General features: G+C 39.1%; 1 protein-coding gene across 2 annotated transcripts in view; it reads right to left on the bottom strand.

The window, feature by feature from the left end:
* The window catches only part of HIBADH (3-hydroxyisobutyrate dehydrogenase), a 104,685-nt gene extending 86,521 nt beyond the window's left edge, over nucleotides 1-18,164 (bottom strand). Inside the window, exons 1-2 of one of the 2 annotated variants that reach the window (XM_007129554.4) lie at nucleotides 17,978-18,164; nucleotides 7,978-8,138 (exon numbers count right to left, since the gene is read on the bottom strand). In XM_007129554.4, the coding sequence (XP_007129616.1) occupies nucleotides 7,978-8,138; nucleotides 17,978-18,068 (252 nt within the window). In that variant the 5' untranslated portion in view covers nucleotides 18,069-18,164. The remainder of the gene's footprint in view (nucleotides 1-7,977; nucleotides 8,139-17,977) is intronic. The other variant, XM_028489959.2, reaches the window with a different exon arrangement.
* Between the last annotated feature and the right edge of the window lie 291 nt (nucleotides 18,165-18,455).

Below are 18,455 nucleotides of genomic sequence, written 5' to 3'. Positions count from 1 at the left end.
GCCGCGGAGCGGCTGGGCCCGTGAGCCATGGCCGCTGAGCCTGCGCGTCCGGAGCCTGTGCTCCGCAACGGGAGAGGCCACAGCAGTGGGAGGCCCGCGTACAGCAAAAAAAAAAAAAAAAAAAAAAGGGCTGATGGTATAGGAAGCATCTGCAACTCAGTACAAATGTAAAGCATTAGCAGCACTCCTCTACACCTCCACATGTGTGGACGGTCACTGACCTGGCTGACTCTGGACCATGGCTCTGCTCTGACTGTCATGGCCATCCCAGAAAAATCTCTTGATAATTCCAACTGCCTCATTCTTATACCATTGTGAATTAAGGCGACCCTACTTTTCCATTATTTTAATTTTGATTACAGGAGATTGGTTCCCTTCACAATATCTACAGTCTTTAAGAATTTCTGCAACTAGATTCATCTGTATGCTAGTAAGCACCAATGGCAGGTGTACAATATAAAGATTAGACAACTGGACAGATTAAAGACAAAATCTGCTTTGCTGGATGGGTGGCAGGAGGAATGATGGGGGCATCAGGGTCCAGAGTAATCTGAAGTAACTGCACTTCCTTTTTACATATCCAATGGAAGGAGACAATAGTCAACCTAGTTGTTTTACATAAAGAGAAAACAGTTACATAAGTGAAGCTCAGCATTGCTTCCACATAAACCAAATGGGTAAGAGAAACTTGCAAAGAAACAAGATGAACATGACCTTGGTTAAACTTGCCACTCAGTGTATTTTAATCTTTCCAAGTAGAAAAGCATACTGTTCCTTCAAAATTGCACTACCCTTAAAAAACTGACCAGAACGGTTTTTGCCTACATCTTGAAACATTTGGTCAACAATGGTGAAGCCCACTCAGCAAGAGACTTTTAAAGTTCTCATCTAACAAAACCTGAGTGGATGCCAGATTAGATCTCAATAGAATTACTTAACCAAACATGTTCAGCCTTATAACCCAGGAACAACAAGATGGTTCCCAAGTGTTTAGAGAGAAAACAAGAGAATCCAATTAAGCCTAGTTCAACCGGAAAACTCACACAGAAATGGTGCATAAGTCCCAAGACTTTTGGCACCAATCAGAGGCATCTCCAAGGAAATTCCCAGACAATGAAAATGAAAATGAAAACGAAGCACAAGTCACATGGCCTTGATGCTACCGCTTAAAAAGAGAAATTGGTATCTTCTGTAAAATAAAAGGAGGACACAAAGGACTCTGCAGAATATATTCTTAAGCAGGGATGCAGTCAAATCACTTTACATCCTAATTTGGTTTTAATTTTTATTATCATTCTTTCATTTAAAAATATGTCTACATGGGCTTCCCTGGTGGTGCAGTGGTTGAGGGCCCGCCTGCCGATGCAGGGGACGCGGGTTCGTGCCCCGGTCCGGGAAGATCCCACATGCTGTGGAGCCTGCGCGTCCGGAGCCTGTGCTCCGCAACGAGAGAGGCCACAGCAGTGAGAGGCCCGCGTAACGCAAAAAAAAAAAAAAAAAAAAAAATACGTCTACAATTCTATTCCAAACAACTCTGGACTCAGTGACTCAGCCAACACAGTGGTGCATTTATATGTGTGGTGTTGGGGAATGAAGATTTGGGAGAAATATGGTATAGATACTAAAGCAAAAACCGTAACAGTAGTAACTAACAGTAGCGGCAATAGCAACAGCACTTTCTATGTGCCAGGTTCTCTAGGACTAAGATGAAGGTACTATTACTACTGCTATTTTATAAGAGGAGAAAATTTAAGTAGAAAGAAGTTAAATAATTTGTCTAAAAGTCACACGGCCAGCACATGATAGAGCTGAGATCTGAGCTCAGGCAGCCAGGTTCCTCCTGGGTTTATGCTTTTAAACCACTACATTCACAATTTATTGATTCATGATTTCTAATACCCAAAGGCCTGATAATTATCATGGGTTACATTCTTAGAATGGATGCTAGAAGTTGAAATGATGCTTTGTATGATCAACCCGAGTTTCCAACAGAAATGAAGATATAATAAAGGGATATGGAGAGAGGAAACCGTAAATTTTTTATGGGAATGACCACAAGTAACATATTAAACCAATTATAAATGCCCTAATAGAATTGGTTAACATGTAAAGGTATAAATAAGTTCATTAAATACAGTCAGGCACGTGAAGCATTTTAACATGTCCAAGTTTTTATTTCCTTCATAACCCACGTAGTATTTTTTACTACTAGGTACAGCTGGAAGGAAAACGTCCAGGGTGGTAACACCCTAAAGCACTTCACCTGGAACTGCAGGTGGACCTTGCACCTTGAGGGGAGGGAGGAGCCGGCCCGTGGAAAGCAGAGCCAAGAAGCAGGCAGAAACGGATCTAATTACATCTGTGCCCAAAATTCGGCTGTGTCTGGGTTCAGGCCACTCCCCAACTCTTCAGTTACATGAAACAATAAATCCCCAGTTTTTGCTTTTAAAAAAACGAAAAAGCACTTCTTCAAGGAGATGTCCAAAGATCTTTAGAACTAGTTGATTGCTTTTTGATCCAGATATGTCTAGTTTGGTACTTTCTCTCCCTGCAAATTCCCCACTGAAAGCACAGTTGACATTTGAAATCAACTAGCCATGTTTTCTGCAAACTTTGAGGGAAAAGAATTCTGTTTTCTTTGGCTGCCATTTCATCGACTTTACTTGAGATAGTAACATCAGGGAAAGGAAGGGACACCTGACCTTAAAATGTAAGCGTCAACTCAAATATACTCTGAATTTTTGAACTCTTCATCCATTCACTGCACTATTGTGCACAATGGCAAGAAGTTTCAAAGTTTTCACCTACATTTTTCCATCTCATCCCAAGTCTTCTCTTTGTCTTTTAGTAGTAAAATGAAACTCACTTTTTCCTTTATCAAACATTTAAAAACTAAATATAGCTATGAATTAGTACTGCTGACATTTTAACACATCAGAAGTCACACATCCAAATTAACATTACCTTTTAAAGTAGGGGTCTTAGGAAATTACACTTGTTCAAATGACACTGCTGCTGTTCAAAACGGTTTTTAAGCTGCCGGCACAAAAATCATTTATCAACAAATGTTTTCATTTTATTATGACAGAATATTTCCCCTCAGGCCCAGAGCTTTTTTACCCTTTACCCTTCTCCTGTCATTTATCTCAATTTCACGTTATCCTGCCCTCCACTGCTGTTGTAATCAATACTCAGAGGACCTCTTAGAGTCAAGACTCTGAGAGGAAGCAGAGCTGTGAGGGAGATGGGACGTGGGAAAAGAGGGTTCTGCCTTCCAGGCTTTGCCGCCCCAGTGTGAACCACCCACACAACTTTCCCACCGCGTGCTGGGAGCCGGGCAGGGCTGGGAGCTGCGGGCAGAAGCTAAGAGAGTCTCACGCTTCACTAATCTGGGACGGGCAGCCACCCAGAACCCATCCTCCTTCCTTCCCCACACCCACTTACGTATCTCAAGGAAGAAGAAAAGAAGGAAAATCTAATAACTGAGTCTGTGTCCTAGAACCCTCTGATTTGTATCCAGGAATCCAAGAGACCTCATCTCCATGACTTTCATTTCAGGCTACAGCATTTCTGTTTGTAGGTGAGCGAAGATTAAGCACAATATATGTGCAGCTCTCTATCAGAAATGAAATGACTCTTAAGAGTTACTTATTAAAAAAAAAAAAAAAGAGTTACTTATTATTTTTCCCCTCAAAACCTGCTTCAGCACTTTATTACTGTCAAAATACAATTTTAATAAAAACTCCCTTCTATTATTTAGTCTTGCCACCTGAGACACATCTAATACATTGCCACATCCAACTCAACCTGTTTTATTCTCCACAGCACTAGGTGGACTGCTAGACACATGGGAGGTACTCAACCTGTATCAGTCGACCTAAAGTAGAACTCTCCAGAAACCTGGAGAGAGGGGCTTCCACTTTTAAAGAAGATTGCTCCTTTGTCCCCATTCTTCACCTGGATAAATCCTGCTTATTCTTGTGCTATCTACCTAAATGTCTAGTCTTCAGAGAACGTCCCTGACTGCCCTCTCAGCCAACGTAATGCAGATTTTACTGAAAACTGAGGAGACTCTTTCTTTCCACATCACAATTTGGAAACACATATTTGTGTGATTTGATAATCTAACACCTCCTGTTGGTCCCCAAAGGCAAAGACTTTAACTGTTTTGTTCTGGGCTATATTCCCAGTACCTAGCACATAGAAAGTACTCAAGAAACATCAGCCAAATTAGTAAATTAATGAGCGTCCTATCCCCTGTTTTGCTAAGAGACTCTCAGGCAGCCTTAACCCATAGCGATCAAAGCAATAAAAAGTAACTTTTCTTCACAAAGAAGTGAGAGACTCTGACATTGTCATGTAAATAGAAAGCATTAGAAAAGAAATAACAGCTCTGTAGAGCAGAGGTGAAACCAAGACTTATGGGAACTTACTTAGAGCTAACACTCACACTCCTTACTGTGCCAAACACGATTTTAAGCTCTTTACATATATGAATTCATTTAATCCTCGTAACAACTCCCTGAGAAAGGTTATTATTATTATTATTATCCTTATTATTTCACACACGAGGAAACAGATATAGAGACACTAAATAACTTGCCTGAGATTGCAGATACTAAGTGGAAAGGGCAGGTTCTGAACCCATTTTGTAGATTCTTGCTGTACTGGTTTCCAGTGGCTACCGCAATGTTACCCCAAGCGTGGTGGCTTAAAACACAGAACTGTATTCTCACAACTCTGGTGGCCACAAGTATGAAAGCAAGGTGTAGGCAGCACCACGCTGCCTCCAAAGGAAGATCCTCCTTTGCCTCTACTAGCTTCTGGCTGTCCCTGGTGTTCCTTGGCTTGCCACAGTGTAACTCTGAAGTCTGCCTATGACTTCCCACGGCCTTCCCCTTGTGGCTCTCTGTAAGGACACTCATCATTGCCTTTAGTGCCCATCTGAAATCCAGGATGGCCTCATCTCAAGATCTTAAACCTAACTACATCTGCCAAGACCCTATTTCCAAATAAGGTCACTTTCACAAGTACCGGGGGTTAGAACTTGGACATTTATCTTTTTAAAAAATAGCTTTACTGAGATATAATTCACATAACATATAATTTGCCCACCTAAAGTATATAATTTGATGGTTTTTAGTGTATTCACAGATATGTGCAACCATCACAATTTTAGAACTTTTCATCACTTCAAGAAAAAAATCCCATATCCATTAGCTATATCTCCCCTATGCCTGCCTCCCTCTTTCCCCTCCTCTCCCAGCCAGCACTAAACAGCCACTAATCTACTTTCTGTCTCTACAGATTTCTCTGTTCTGGACTTTCATGTGTTAGTGCTTCATCCCTTTTTATGGCTGAATAATATATCATTGTATGGATATACCACATTTTGCTTACCACTGATGGGACATTTAGGTTGTTTCTATCTTTTGGCTATTATGAATAATGGCGCCATTTATATACAAGTTTCTGTGTGGGTATGTGTTTTCATTTCTCTTTCATATATACCTAGGAGTAGAATTACAATCTCATCAGCAGTGTGTGATAGTTCAATTTCTCCATACTTCTTGTTATCTGCCTTTGTAATTCTAGCCAACCCAGTGGATGTGGAAATCTCATTGTGGCTTTGACTGCATTTATCTGATGACTAATGATATTGGCATCTTTTCATGTGTTTATCGGTCATTTGTACCTTCTTTGGAGAAATCTCTATTCAGATCCTTTGCCCATTTAATTGAGCCACTTGTCTTTCTGTTTGAATTGTATGACTTCTTTATACATGCTAGATACCAGTCCTTATCAGATATATGATTTGCAAATATTTTATCCCATTCTGTGGGTTACCTTTTCACTTTCTTGCTGGTGTTCTTTGGAGCACAAAAGTTTTCAATTTTGATGAAGTCTTATTTTTAATTTTGTTGCTCATGATCTTGGGTGTCATATTTAAGAATCCTTTGCCAAATTCAAGATCATAAAGATTTACCCCTATGTTTTCTTCTAAGAATTTTGTAGGACATCTTTTGGGGGGCCACTATTCAACACACTGTATACCCACTCACGATACAATCCATCATAACAGATAACTATTATTTAATTCCAACAAATTTCATTGGTGCAAAACAACATATTAAATAAGGGTGTGGTATATAATCATTACTGGCCTGACATTAACTGACCCAAAAGAAATCTAGGCACTTTATGTTCTAGTAGTCTAGTTTATAAATAGGTAACAGCTACATTTCAGAATCATCAAGGAAGATGCCACACATACACTTAAAAATGTCTCATACATAAATTTCATTAATTAGTGACTACACATCATGTAATTAAAAGAGCTAAAGCTCCGAAGTCAAAGACAGACCTTTGTTCAGATCCTGGCTCTTGCCATTCACTCACTGTGCAACCTTGGGGATGTTATTTAACTTCTCCAAGCATCAGTTTCCTGAAAATACTTCTGTTACAAAGATAAAATTAGATAATATGTACAAAATATTTAGTAAAAGACCTGACACGTAGTAGGTACTCATTAAATATTAGTTTCTTTTCTCTCTCTTTTAAAATGTAAATGTCTCCTTCACTCAAGTGTAAGTCTTATTCTTAAGGTAGCCTTCCTTCACACCTACCTAAAATTAGCAACACTAAAAGAATAAGAATTTTGTTGGGAAATGGAGGTAAAGGATAGCTTCAGAGTATGAGGCAATTCAGGCAGAGCATCAGAAAGCTCCGGAAATCTGGCAAGCAGCGGAAAAGAGATTCACAAAGGGATGATGACCATTTCAGTTCTCCATAGGCAAGTTGTTAAATGCTACAGGAACAGAGGGAAGAGTAATGACATTGGTCACAATTTGAAAGTCCCTAAGCTTCTGCTTTGCCAGCCCAGGGTAAATCAGTTTCCATTCAATTTCCACCTCTGTATTACTAGAAGGGGTAGAAAGAGGAACAGAAATTCATGTGATCTTTCATAAACACACACACACGTGAAAACTTCGGGAACATTATTCTCCAAAATGCCAGAAGAATATGCTGTTATTACTTTGATTAAATTCTGTATTTAATTGAAGATATTTCCTCTGTTTAGAGACCAAGTACCGTTGTTACTCTTACAAATAAATATATAAACCACTGCAAAGTGCCAACATCAAATAGATGTGTTATCCCAAAAAGTAATATCCATCTCCTCAAAAAAACAACCCATCCCAGACTGAATATCAACTTGGAACTCCTTACCATCCTTGAAGATGGTAAAGCCACCTTTCCCAGAACAAAGAACTGATCAAACCTCTTCAACAAGTCTAAGTCCCTAAGCTACTTAAGGTCATCAGTAAACCTGCTGCACTGGTGGTACAGTGTCAATATTCAGAGACTATATGGGCATAAGCAGCCACAACCCTACCCTGAAAAGTTCCAAGATGATACTCACACATCCTCAAACAACACTGCTGCCACCCCCAGATGGCACACAAACCATGATGGAGATGGAGGATATCCAGATCTGCAAGTAGCCTCTAAGTTGCTTAAACCTGTTCTTTATGTATGCACTGCATTTTCTCAGTATTTATTTCAAGTCTATTACCTAGAAGTTGACTATTTATTTGCTCTCTAACCTTTTTCTATACTTCTCAGGAATTTTTTAGTATTCACCCAGTTCTGGGATTACATTCAGACCTCAATTACCACTCTACAACTTGTACAAGAAGAATTTCCTTCATATCTTGAAAAAAAACTCTAAATTCAGTTACTAGTACACGGTCTCGTGTGTGTGTGAGTGTGAGTGTGTGTGTGTACACATATTTTACATATCATATAACATACATATATAATATTACATATAGAGAAATAAAATTAACAAGTTAACTTTACAAATCCATTGTGTATACTTCTAAGAAGATGTCACTTATTTGAATGTGGAACATCAAAATCTAAAAAACATTTTTAAACATCAAAATCTAAAAAAATCTTAAGAAAAGGTCTTACCTGTTCACCTGCATCTAGAAACTCTTTGCATGCATCAGGGAACACATCATAAATAATGAGTGGATAGCCATGTTTCATGAGATTTTTTGCCATTGGATTCCCCATGTTGCCTACTCCAATGAATCCAACTGGAGTCTTAGAAGCCATTGACCTAGAACACACTGATTTCAATACATTAGTTTTAACAGGAGCAGATAACATGTTTTATTGTAAATATTCACTCAATATTAAGAAGTCAACTGTTATTTTGATATTTTCTATTAAAAAAAAACTTTTTAAAGATTAGTTTTAAACTAATGATCATTTAAAGATATCAACAATGTATAGGCAGACTAACTTCTGAGTATATAGTTCTCCAGGAAGCAACCATAAAATTTTAAGCATTCTCTCTTCTGCTTTCTATCTCTATAACATCCCTTCACTATTTTTAACAATAAACTTAATGTTATCATTTATTAAATACCTATTACATACTTTACCTGTTAAGTGAAGTATCCTAGATTCTCTTATCTATATTACCTTCTCTAACAATGTGTATTAAAAACTGGAAGTATTCAATAAAACCTGTATCTTGGACAAGGTCCAAGAATGGGAAAACGTTTTACCTTCCCACTTCCACATTTATAGAAACCATCCCCTCCAATGGTATAAAAAACAAACTTAATAAAAATGTTAAACCCAGAAGAATGTATTTCAACCAAAAGTCACCAGTTTATAAATGGGGTCCTAGGAGAGAGCAGGGGGACACTTCCATGGGCTTTCCATGGCCAGGGTAACAGTCTCAGGACCCTGAGATAACAACTCCGCGCACTTTCAGAGAAGAGGCGTCTCCATTTACAGAAAAAGAAAATTGTTCTTAAAAAGCTGTATGCAAGGGGCTTCTCTGGTGGCGCAGTGGTTGAGAGTCCGCCTGCCGATGCAGGGGACACGGGTTCGTGCCCCGGTCCGGGAAGATCCCACATGCCGCGGAGCGGCTGGGCCCATGAGCCATGGCTGCTGAGCCTGCGCGTCCAGAGCCTGTGCTCCGCAACGGGAGAGGCCACAACAGTGAGAGGCCCAAATACCGCAAAAAAGAAAAAGAAAAATCTGTATGCAGGGCTTCCCTGGTGGCACAGTGGTTAAGAATCCGCCTGCCAATGCAGGGGACATGGGTGCAAGCCCTGGTCCGGGAAGATCCCATATGCCTGCCGCAAAGCAACTAAGCCCATGAGCCACAACTACTGAAGCCCACATGCCTAGAGCCCGTGCTCCGCAACAAGAGAAGCCACCACAATGAGAAGCCCACGCACCGCAACGAAGAGTAGCCCCTGCTTGCCGCAACTAGAGAAAGCCTGCGCACAGCAACAAAGGCCCAACACAGCCAAAAATAAATAAATATATTCACACACACACACACACACACACACACAAAAGCTGTATGCAGGTTTTGTTTGATTTGATTTTCTTCCTTTTTACAAAAGGCTTTTTGAAATCACACTGGGGCATACAATTCAAGGTAATGGTTTTTGCAAGAGAGCAGACAGGCTTCGCATCACCATGAAAATAAAATTAGACACGATTTCTCTATTTCTAGACTTAGAACTCCACTCAAGTATTTACTGCATGAAGTACTATGACACAAGCAAGATGTGGGCCTTGCCCTCCAAAAGTTCACGGTCTAGTGTGAGAACAAAGAGAAATAACTCCACTTGCCCTTTTCCCTATCGTTTCCTGGCTTTATTTTTCCTCTTTCTGTCAAGGACTCCAGTTTTAAAACTGTAGTGCACCAACTAATCACAGTCACCCTTTTTCAGATCCTCTCAACTAATGGATCCCTGCTCTTCCTTCAACTTAATCTCAATGTAATGAGATTTCCTAAAAGCAAATTATTTGAAGCCCTAATGCTTAAGAAATAGAGGTCTTCTTGGGTCAGAAGCACATTTAATTCCTATGAACTCCATGACTGTCTCTAACATTTCTGTTAAAGATGGGTGTCATTCCTGTGCATCATCACCTTACCAGTGCTGAGCTTAACATGCTGGGTATGATAGGAGTCCTGTGCCTAACCTTCTGGTTCACAAGGGGTTTAAAGACAGAGAAATGACACCTCACTGAATTTTTATTTTGATATTAAGCAGAATGAGAAGTATACTTTGTAAGACAACTCTAATACTAACAACTAGCGCACCTGACTACTGTGTTAAGCTTGAAAAGGTATAATTTAACTAAGAACATTAGAAACTAGGAATATTATCATTTAAATGCAGTTAATTTTAACAGGCAACTCACTCTAAGTCAAACACTTAATAACTATGGCAAGGTAGAACCATAATTCATTCACACATTCAACAAATATGAAGCAACTATCGTAAGTACCATGGCAGATGCCATCAAAGACGCAAATGACATACAGTCCTTGCATTCAACCAGCTTAAGACACAAGAGGACAACTACGTACACAGACACTAAAACATGAAAGTGAAGGATAAAGTACAAAAAATAATGCTGATACTAAAGAACTCATCTGGTTTGGGAACTTGAAAAAGCTAGCATTTGACCTGAGTATTCTAGGACGGGCAGGCTTTCAAATGGAATCAGAGTAGGAACAAAGGGAGCTCCATATAGAAAAGGAATGAGTATGCACATTAGTATATGCAAGGAAATAGGAAAGCCAAGAAAAAATGAATAATAATAAAAGTTAATATTTGTGGCAATTTTACTACATGCCAGACACTATACTCAGTCCTTTATAAATAGCACTGTCATCCCATCCCATCATTAAGCCTATCTTCCAGCTCAGGTGCCTGACACTTGGTCAGTTTAAATAAAATGCCCAAGATTTTATAAGGTTGTAATGCCAAGATTCATATTCAGCCAATCTGACTCTAGGTTCTTCATTTTTAAGTGCCCTCCATTCTTTCTACAGGACGCACAAAGAAACAAAACAGCAAGATTAAGACTGAAAGAAAAAATGCAACCATAATGTGGAAGGCTGGGAAGTATGCTCTAAACAATTTGAGTGTATTTTGTAAGCAAGTGGTGGTACCGCAGACTGAATGTCTGGTCCTCCCAAAATTTCTATGTTGAAAAAATAATTCCCAGTGTGAGGGTATTTGGAGGTGGGGCCTTTGGGCAGTGATTAGATCATGAGGGGAGAACCCTCACGAACGGGACTAACGCCTTTACAAAAGAGGCCGCAGAGAGCTTCCTCATCCCCTTCCACCATGTGAGGACACAGTGAAAAGATGGCTGTCTTTGAACCAAGAAGTGGGCCCTCACCTGACACTAAATATGGCAGCACCTTTATTTTGGAATTCCCAGCCTCCAGAACTGTGAGAAATAGTTCTCTGTTGTTTATTAGCCACCCAGTCTATGGTATTTTGTTACAGCAGCCCAAACAGACTAAGAAAGGTAGTTACTGAAAGGTTTGGGCAAGAGAAATGACCTGACCAAACCCATGCTTTAGGACAGAAATGAGGCAGCAGTGTACAATGGATGAACTAAAGGAAGAGCCTGGAGGCAAAAAGACCAACATAAAAGTGACTGTTTAGGTCTGTCTTAGTCCATTCCAGCTGCTGTAACAAATATATCACTGTATATTTGTTATGATGACTTAAACAACAAGCATTTATTTCTTACAGTTCCGGAGGCTGGGAAGACCAAGATCAAGTAGGCAACAGATCCAGTATCTGGTGAGGGCTCACTTCCTGGCTTGTAGATGACCATTTTCTTCTATCTCTGGAGAGCAGACAGAGAGGACAAGCTCTCCTTCCTGTTTTTAGGACACTAATCCCATTCATGAGGGCTCCACCCTCATAACCCAATTACTTCCCAAAGGCCCCACCTCCTAATACTACCACAGTGGGGATTAGGATTTCAACACATGAATTTTGGAGGGTTACAAACATTCAGTCCACAGTAAAGGCAGAGTTAATAAAGACTGGTGGCTACAGAAAAGACAGTTATGAAAAATATTTCAAATACAGTAGTAAAAGGACACAGCAATAGGTTGGATTATAATATAATTACAGAAGAAAAGGATAGTGACCTTAAAAACAAAACTATCCAAAACAAAACACAGAAAAAAGAATTTAAAAAGAACATTAGTGAGCAGTGAGACAGCTTCAACTAGCCAAATACATAGCGAAATTGGAGTCCTCAAATGAGAGGAGAGCAAAGTGGGGACAAGAAAAATATGTGAAGAACTAATGGGAAAAATTTCCAAATTTGATGAAAACCATAAACCCCATGCATCCAAGCTCAATGAACCCCAACACAAGAAACATGAAGAAAACTATACCAAGACACATCATAATCAAAATGCTCAAAAGCAACTGGCAGAAAAAAGACATTATGTACAGAGGAACAAAGATAAGAATGAAGGCAGATTTCCTGTCAGAAACAAAGCCAGTGAGAAAACAGGAGAGCATCATCTTTAAAGAACTGAAACAAAAAACAACTGTCAAGATAGGAATCTATCTAGCCAGTGAAACTGTACAATTATAGATGTTTGAGTATGTAGAGAGGCATGAGGAAACTATGGGGGAGGGGTGAATGGATACATTCACTGTCTTGATTGTGATGATGGTTTGATGGCTTCCAAGGTATATACACGTCAAAACTCATCAAACTGTAAATGTTAAACAGGTGCAGTTTATTGTAAGTCAACTATATTGCAATAAAGCTGTTTTTAAAGAGTCAACATGTTTACAGAAAAAACAAACAAGAGAAGACATTTCTCAATCTAAAGATACTAAAGTGATATATCAACCAAATGCAACGTGTGAAGTTTGAATGGATCTGGATTTGGGGGGGAAAATGTCTTAAGACATTCTAAGGAAAATTATGAAATTTTAAATATGAGCTGAATATTAGGATGATACCAGGGAAGTGCTAATTGTCTTAGGTAATGGTAATTTGGTTATGTAGGAGACAGTCCTTCTTAGGAGATTCACACTGAATCATTTAGGGTTGAAAGTGTCATAGTGTCTGCATTTTAATTTCAAATGATACAGGTGGGATATGAATATACTTGGAAAGAAATAAAGCAAATATGGCAAAAGGTTGGTTAACAACCATTGACATGAGCAAAGAGTACACAGATGTTCATGGCATTATTCTTTCAATACTTCGAAATTGTTCATAATAAAACAAGGGGGAAAAACTTAGCACATCTCCAAAAAAAATCACAAACATGACAAAATACAAATAACTAGGAAGAACACTTGCAACACACGATAGAAATAGGGCTACTTTACTATATATGCAAATAACTTTAAAATCTGGAAGAAAAATGTAAACAATCCATTGTTTTAAAGTATGCCAAAATCACAAAATGATAGTTAACAGAAAATATTTTTTAAAAAACTTTGAAAAAATGCTCAACTTCTGTCATAACTAGAGTAATGCAAAACAAAGCAATGTAATACCATTTTCACCTATCAGTTGGACAAATGCATTTCTTTGATAAAACTCACACCTGGTTAGAAAGGACTGATAAAACATACACTCTCATACACTGTAGAATTGTATTTTATGTCATCCTTTTAGACAGCAATTTGAAAAAAGGATCTACATTTGAATTTTATTATAAAATTTAAATTTAAAATGTACATACTCTTTGACCCAGTACTTCATTTCCAGGAATTTATACTATACATAAGGGGTCAGCACACTTTTTCTTAAAGGGTGCGGGGGTAAACAATTTCAGTTTGGGGCCATGAGGCCTCTGTCACAACTATTCAACTCATCCACTATACTTTTAAAACAGCCATACACAATATAAAAACAAGTGGCTGTGCTTGTTTTCCAATATAATTTTATTTACAAAAACAGGGAGCCAGCTATTGGGCCACAGTTTGCTGACCTCTACTATATATAAACTCTGAACAACACAAAAATATAGTTTACTATAGGAATGTCTGTAACAACAGAAACATTATAAATAACTAAATACACATTAACAGGGCACTTAATTTATAATAACTAAATATACATTAACAAGGTACTTGATATTTCATAGAAAATCAATACAATGAAATAGTATGTAATGTTCAAAAGAATGTGATATATCTATCTAAAAGTATAAGGAAAAAAATCTCCAGGACATGTTATTAAGTGAAAAAAAGCAAGATGCAGAGCATTATATATAGTAACATACAGTATATGAGAAAAAAGAATACATATGCATTAAACGTTTTCAAATTTCTGTAAGATGCTTAAGAAACAGCAGTTATAGCTAGAAAGTTGGACTGATGGGTCAAAGTTAGAGAAAAGACTCTTTTACCTTTTATTTTATAACCTTTTGAGTTTTTACCATGTGCATATAACTTTTATAACTACTTTTATAATAAATGAAATAAATTGGCACACAGTGAGTGTTTAATAATGTTATATGAATGAATTAATAACTAGAGAGAGTTTTCATCAAATGAGGATAAAAGTCAGTGCTGAAGCAAGAGTAAAGATAGTGATAAAGTGGATCCAGCAAAGGTAATTTGTATTGAAGCAACCACTAAGCAAACGCTGCAGGTTGACTCTCCAATATCCTTTCCTCCCAGACCTATGGTCAAGTTCCAAATTACCTAAACCAATTATGGTACCTCCATCTCTCTGCAAATGACTGTTCACAGATTGGCAGCCCTAAGTAAAAGATTTAGAAATGCTGTGAAAAATCAGAGTATGTAATAGGAAATGAACTAGAGATGAAAGAAAAGATTGTATCTAATCAGCAAACTCTTGTGACTCTCAGTACCGCTACTTAAGCGGCAGCCAGGAGGATGAAGAAACTAGCCAGAAAATTTGGCAAAGTTAGTTTCTAAATTTATAGATGTAAATTTACAGATTATGACTTTCTTCTCCAATGGGACATGGACAAAGTTATCCATATCTTGGTAACATGAAGTGCCACCAAAAGTAGGGCGACTCTAAGTTTCAAAATGCAAAAATTGGTAATAGGTTAATTATTTTACATTTCTAAAAGTTTCTTTCTCTCATCAAAGTAATTCATTGTAGAAAACTGAAAAATACAAAAAAGTATAAAGTCATAAGGGAAAAAGTTAATCTCACTACACAAAAATAATCAGTTAGCATTTTGTATAGCCCGTCCAGTCTTCTAAATGCATTTTTTCATTATGAGACTCTATACTGTATATACAACTTTGTGTCCTCCTTCATCACATATTACGTCATAAGCATTCTTTTTGCTTTAATGCTAAGAGTTACTAAACTAAGGGTAGTGACTTACTCTATAAAGGCCTTTATTATCTGGGTCAGGTTATTTTAGAAATACAGTTGACCCTTGAACAATGAGTGGGGTTGGGGCTCTGACGCTCCTCAGAAAATCCAAGTATAATTTACAGTTGGCCCTCCACATACATGGCTCCAAATCTGCAGGTTAAACCAACTGTAGTACAAATTTATTGAAAAACATCCATGCAAAAGCTGACCCATGCAGTTCAAACCCATTGTGTTCAAAGGTCAACTGTACTCTCCTTATGCAATTTCACAAGTTTAAGGTCAACTTTTGGTCCCCAGAGTCATGTGCAGCTTTTCAGAGTTTCATGTGCAACCCTAGAAGCTAATGTAAAGAGGAAAAAAATGGCATTATATATTTTATTTATACAACGAGTTATGCTGTTTTGAAGGCAGATTTCGTGCACACACAAACAGCCAATAATAAAAAAGAACGGTATTCCCATTTCTGTCTATAATGCTAGCTAACTTTCCCATTCCACTTTTGGTCAGGTGGTCACTTTAATATGATCTGTTACAAATTATTTTTCCTTGTACTTGTTAGTGAATCAAATGACTGTAGAGGGTCAACATCTGTCATTTTTTTGTCTGTACAAAGAAGTCTGAAACTAAATTTAATTACCTTTTAAGATAAAACATAAAACTTACTTTTATTAAATGGTGATGAAATAGTAATGTAAGAAAAAAATAGTAATGTATGTCTAGTTTAATAGTTCTCATTTTTCTATTTCCTTTTCGATGCTTTAAATATTTTAAAAGTAAGACACGCTATTACCAGCAACTTTTAGATCTCATTTTTTTTCAAACTGTAAATAACTGTATAGGTCTTTATAATATTACCCTCCATATGATATAAACATCTTAAACATACCATGGAGACAAACATCCCACAGAATTCAGAACACTAAATATTGTTACTATTTGAACACAGTTCTTTTTCTTAATGTCCCTGGACTCCAAACTGGCACATAACTTTTCTTTTAAGACTCCAACATCAAAAAAGTTAACACTTTTGTAGTAAATTAAAATTAACAAAAATGTTTAAAACAATTCCACAGAGTAAAAACAATTACTGAAGCATTTTAAACAATCATCACACACAAAAAAATTTTTAATTTGTCATAAATCTATATTCTTACAATGTATTGGGGTCAAAGAACAAGATTATATGCCAAAGTAGTCTACCAGCATTTCAAGGTAGGCCTTTCCAGTCTACGGAAGCATTTATTATAGTCACAGGCCTCAGACTCTTCTCCCATGAATTTTAAGAACTTTCCTGTAACTCTAAAAGGTACTTCAAGGGTTCATTAAAATACCGTTAGAACACCTTGTAAAACCACTAAACAGCACGTATGTCTTCCTTGACTAATCAAAACTGAAAGAATTGTGCATTCATGTGAAAACTGGTGCTACATTTACTACTGCAGAAGAGTGATTTTTTTTTTTAAGTATCTCCAATGTAGGAGGCATTTTTTGTAGTTCAATACATGTAGCTCAAACAGTGGTTACACTCAAGTTTGGCAATTTTTGTGAGTTTGTATCTCATTACTGTGATTCTGTATCAGACATCTGTTCTCTCCCATCATATGGAGCTTTCCCTTTTCAAGCCAGAGAGGAAATCACTCTTCTGCTTAGATTTTTACTGAGGGGGAGGAAGGGAGGCTGTTAAGAACTCAATTCCCAGCCTTTTTTTTTTTTTTAAAGAAAAGGTCAGAAAGTTAAGAACTCAATTCCCAGCCTTTTTTTTTTTTTTAAGTAAAGATCAGAAAAAATTAATACCAAGGCTTTTTCAATCTCCCAAGTATGAGAGTGCTAAATAGTGCATTTTCAAAACTAAAAATTTTACAGGAAGACAATGGCAGTTTCCCCACAAATCAACCAATTTTCCAATTAAAGAGGAATCCTGCTGTAGAAGAAAAGTGCAGGAATCATAAAGAATCAAGGACTACTTTCTAGATCCTGCTGTAATATCCTAATTCAGTTATCCAAGGGGCTTTAGGTTCTTCCATCTGAAAAATGAAAGATTAGTTCTCTGTGGGTCTAAAAACTGCCTCTTCCTAAATCGATGGTTAGCTTCCATAACTTATAATGATATGAGGGGTGGGAGGGGACGGAAGCAGGATAGGTTCAGGCCACAATTTTGAGAACGTTGAAAGTATTCTGCTTAATAATTTGACAGAAGTGCCATCTTCAGGTAGCACAGTTACAGAGAAGCGGTGGAAGCCCGCCTGGCCGGTCAAGGGTGACTTAAAACTGCTGGAAAGACTGATCACCTGATTTGTAAGACTTCACTTGTGTAAAAACATCAGAAACAATTAAGGTGACTAAAACAAAAATCAGGGCTGCGGCCGGAGAGCGCGCCCACCCGGGGAGCTGCAAGGCCGGCCAGCGCTGCAAGGCCAGGGGTCGCTGGGGTGGGTAGCGGGTAGCCCCAGGGGCTGGGCCCTCCAATCGTCCTCAAAGCCCTAACTCCAAAGAAGCACGACTCGGACCCAAAGACTCCTCTCTCTACCCCAAGCTCTTCCCATTCCTTCCTAAGTCACAAAAGGACGCCGAACCCCATTTATCTAGATCTGGGTGGGGAGAAAGGCGGAAGCATTAGTGGCGCGAGCCGCAGAAGAGGCCAGGCCTTGGAACCAGTCAAAATGTTGGGTTTTAAGCCCCGATCCAACCGCAGCGCCTCCGGTGAAAAGACCTCTTCAGCCGTCAGGGCGCGCGAAGCGGGCAGCCGGAGGAGGGACGGGGGAAGAAGGCGCGAGGTCCTTACCCGTTGCAAGGCTGGCCACTGCCGGTTGCTGCCGGCGGCTCCAGTACCGGAGGCCGGAGGCGGCTCCACGGAGCCGTAAGGAGGCTGCCATGCTGCCCCCGCCCCGCCTCCCCACGGTGACCTCCGCGGCTCCCAGCTCACCCACTGACTGCTAGGGTGCGTGGTGCGGCGGGCGGGATCGGCTGCGGCGTGGGGCCGCACGCGCACGCGCTCTGCCGCTCGGGGCGGGCACCTACCCGCGAGGGGAGGAGCGCGGCGCCGAGAGGCGCGGCCCGGCGGGACATGGGACGTCAATCCCCTTACGGACAGGGAAGAAGACCAATAAGAATTCCCATATCCTCCGCCCTTTGCGAACCACGAATATGAGGCCTTCTCGGCGTAGCACATCCGGAGCCCTGGCCCCGCCCCCAATCTCCTCCCTCATTTACAGACTGCGGGCTGGAGTCTCCTTGTTTACGAAAACGCAAAGGGTGTGTGG

The sequence above is a fragment of the Physeter macrocephalus genome, chromosome 5 (genome assembly GCF_002837175.3).
Source record: "Physeter macrocephalus isolate SW-GA chromosome 5, ASM283717v5, whole genome shotgun sequence".
Classification (NCBI taxonomy): Eukaryota; Metazoa; Chordata; class Mammalia; order Artiodactyla; family Physeteridae; genus Physeter; species Physeter macrocephalus.
The sequence above is the reverse complement of the archived record's forward strand: the minus strand, read 5'-3'. Positions and strand labels throughout refer to the sequence as shown.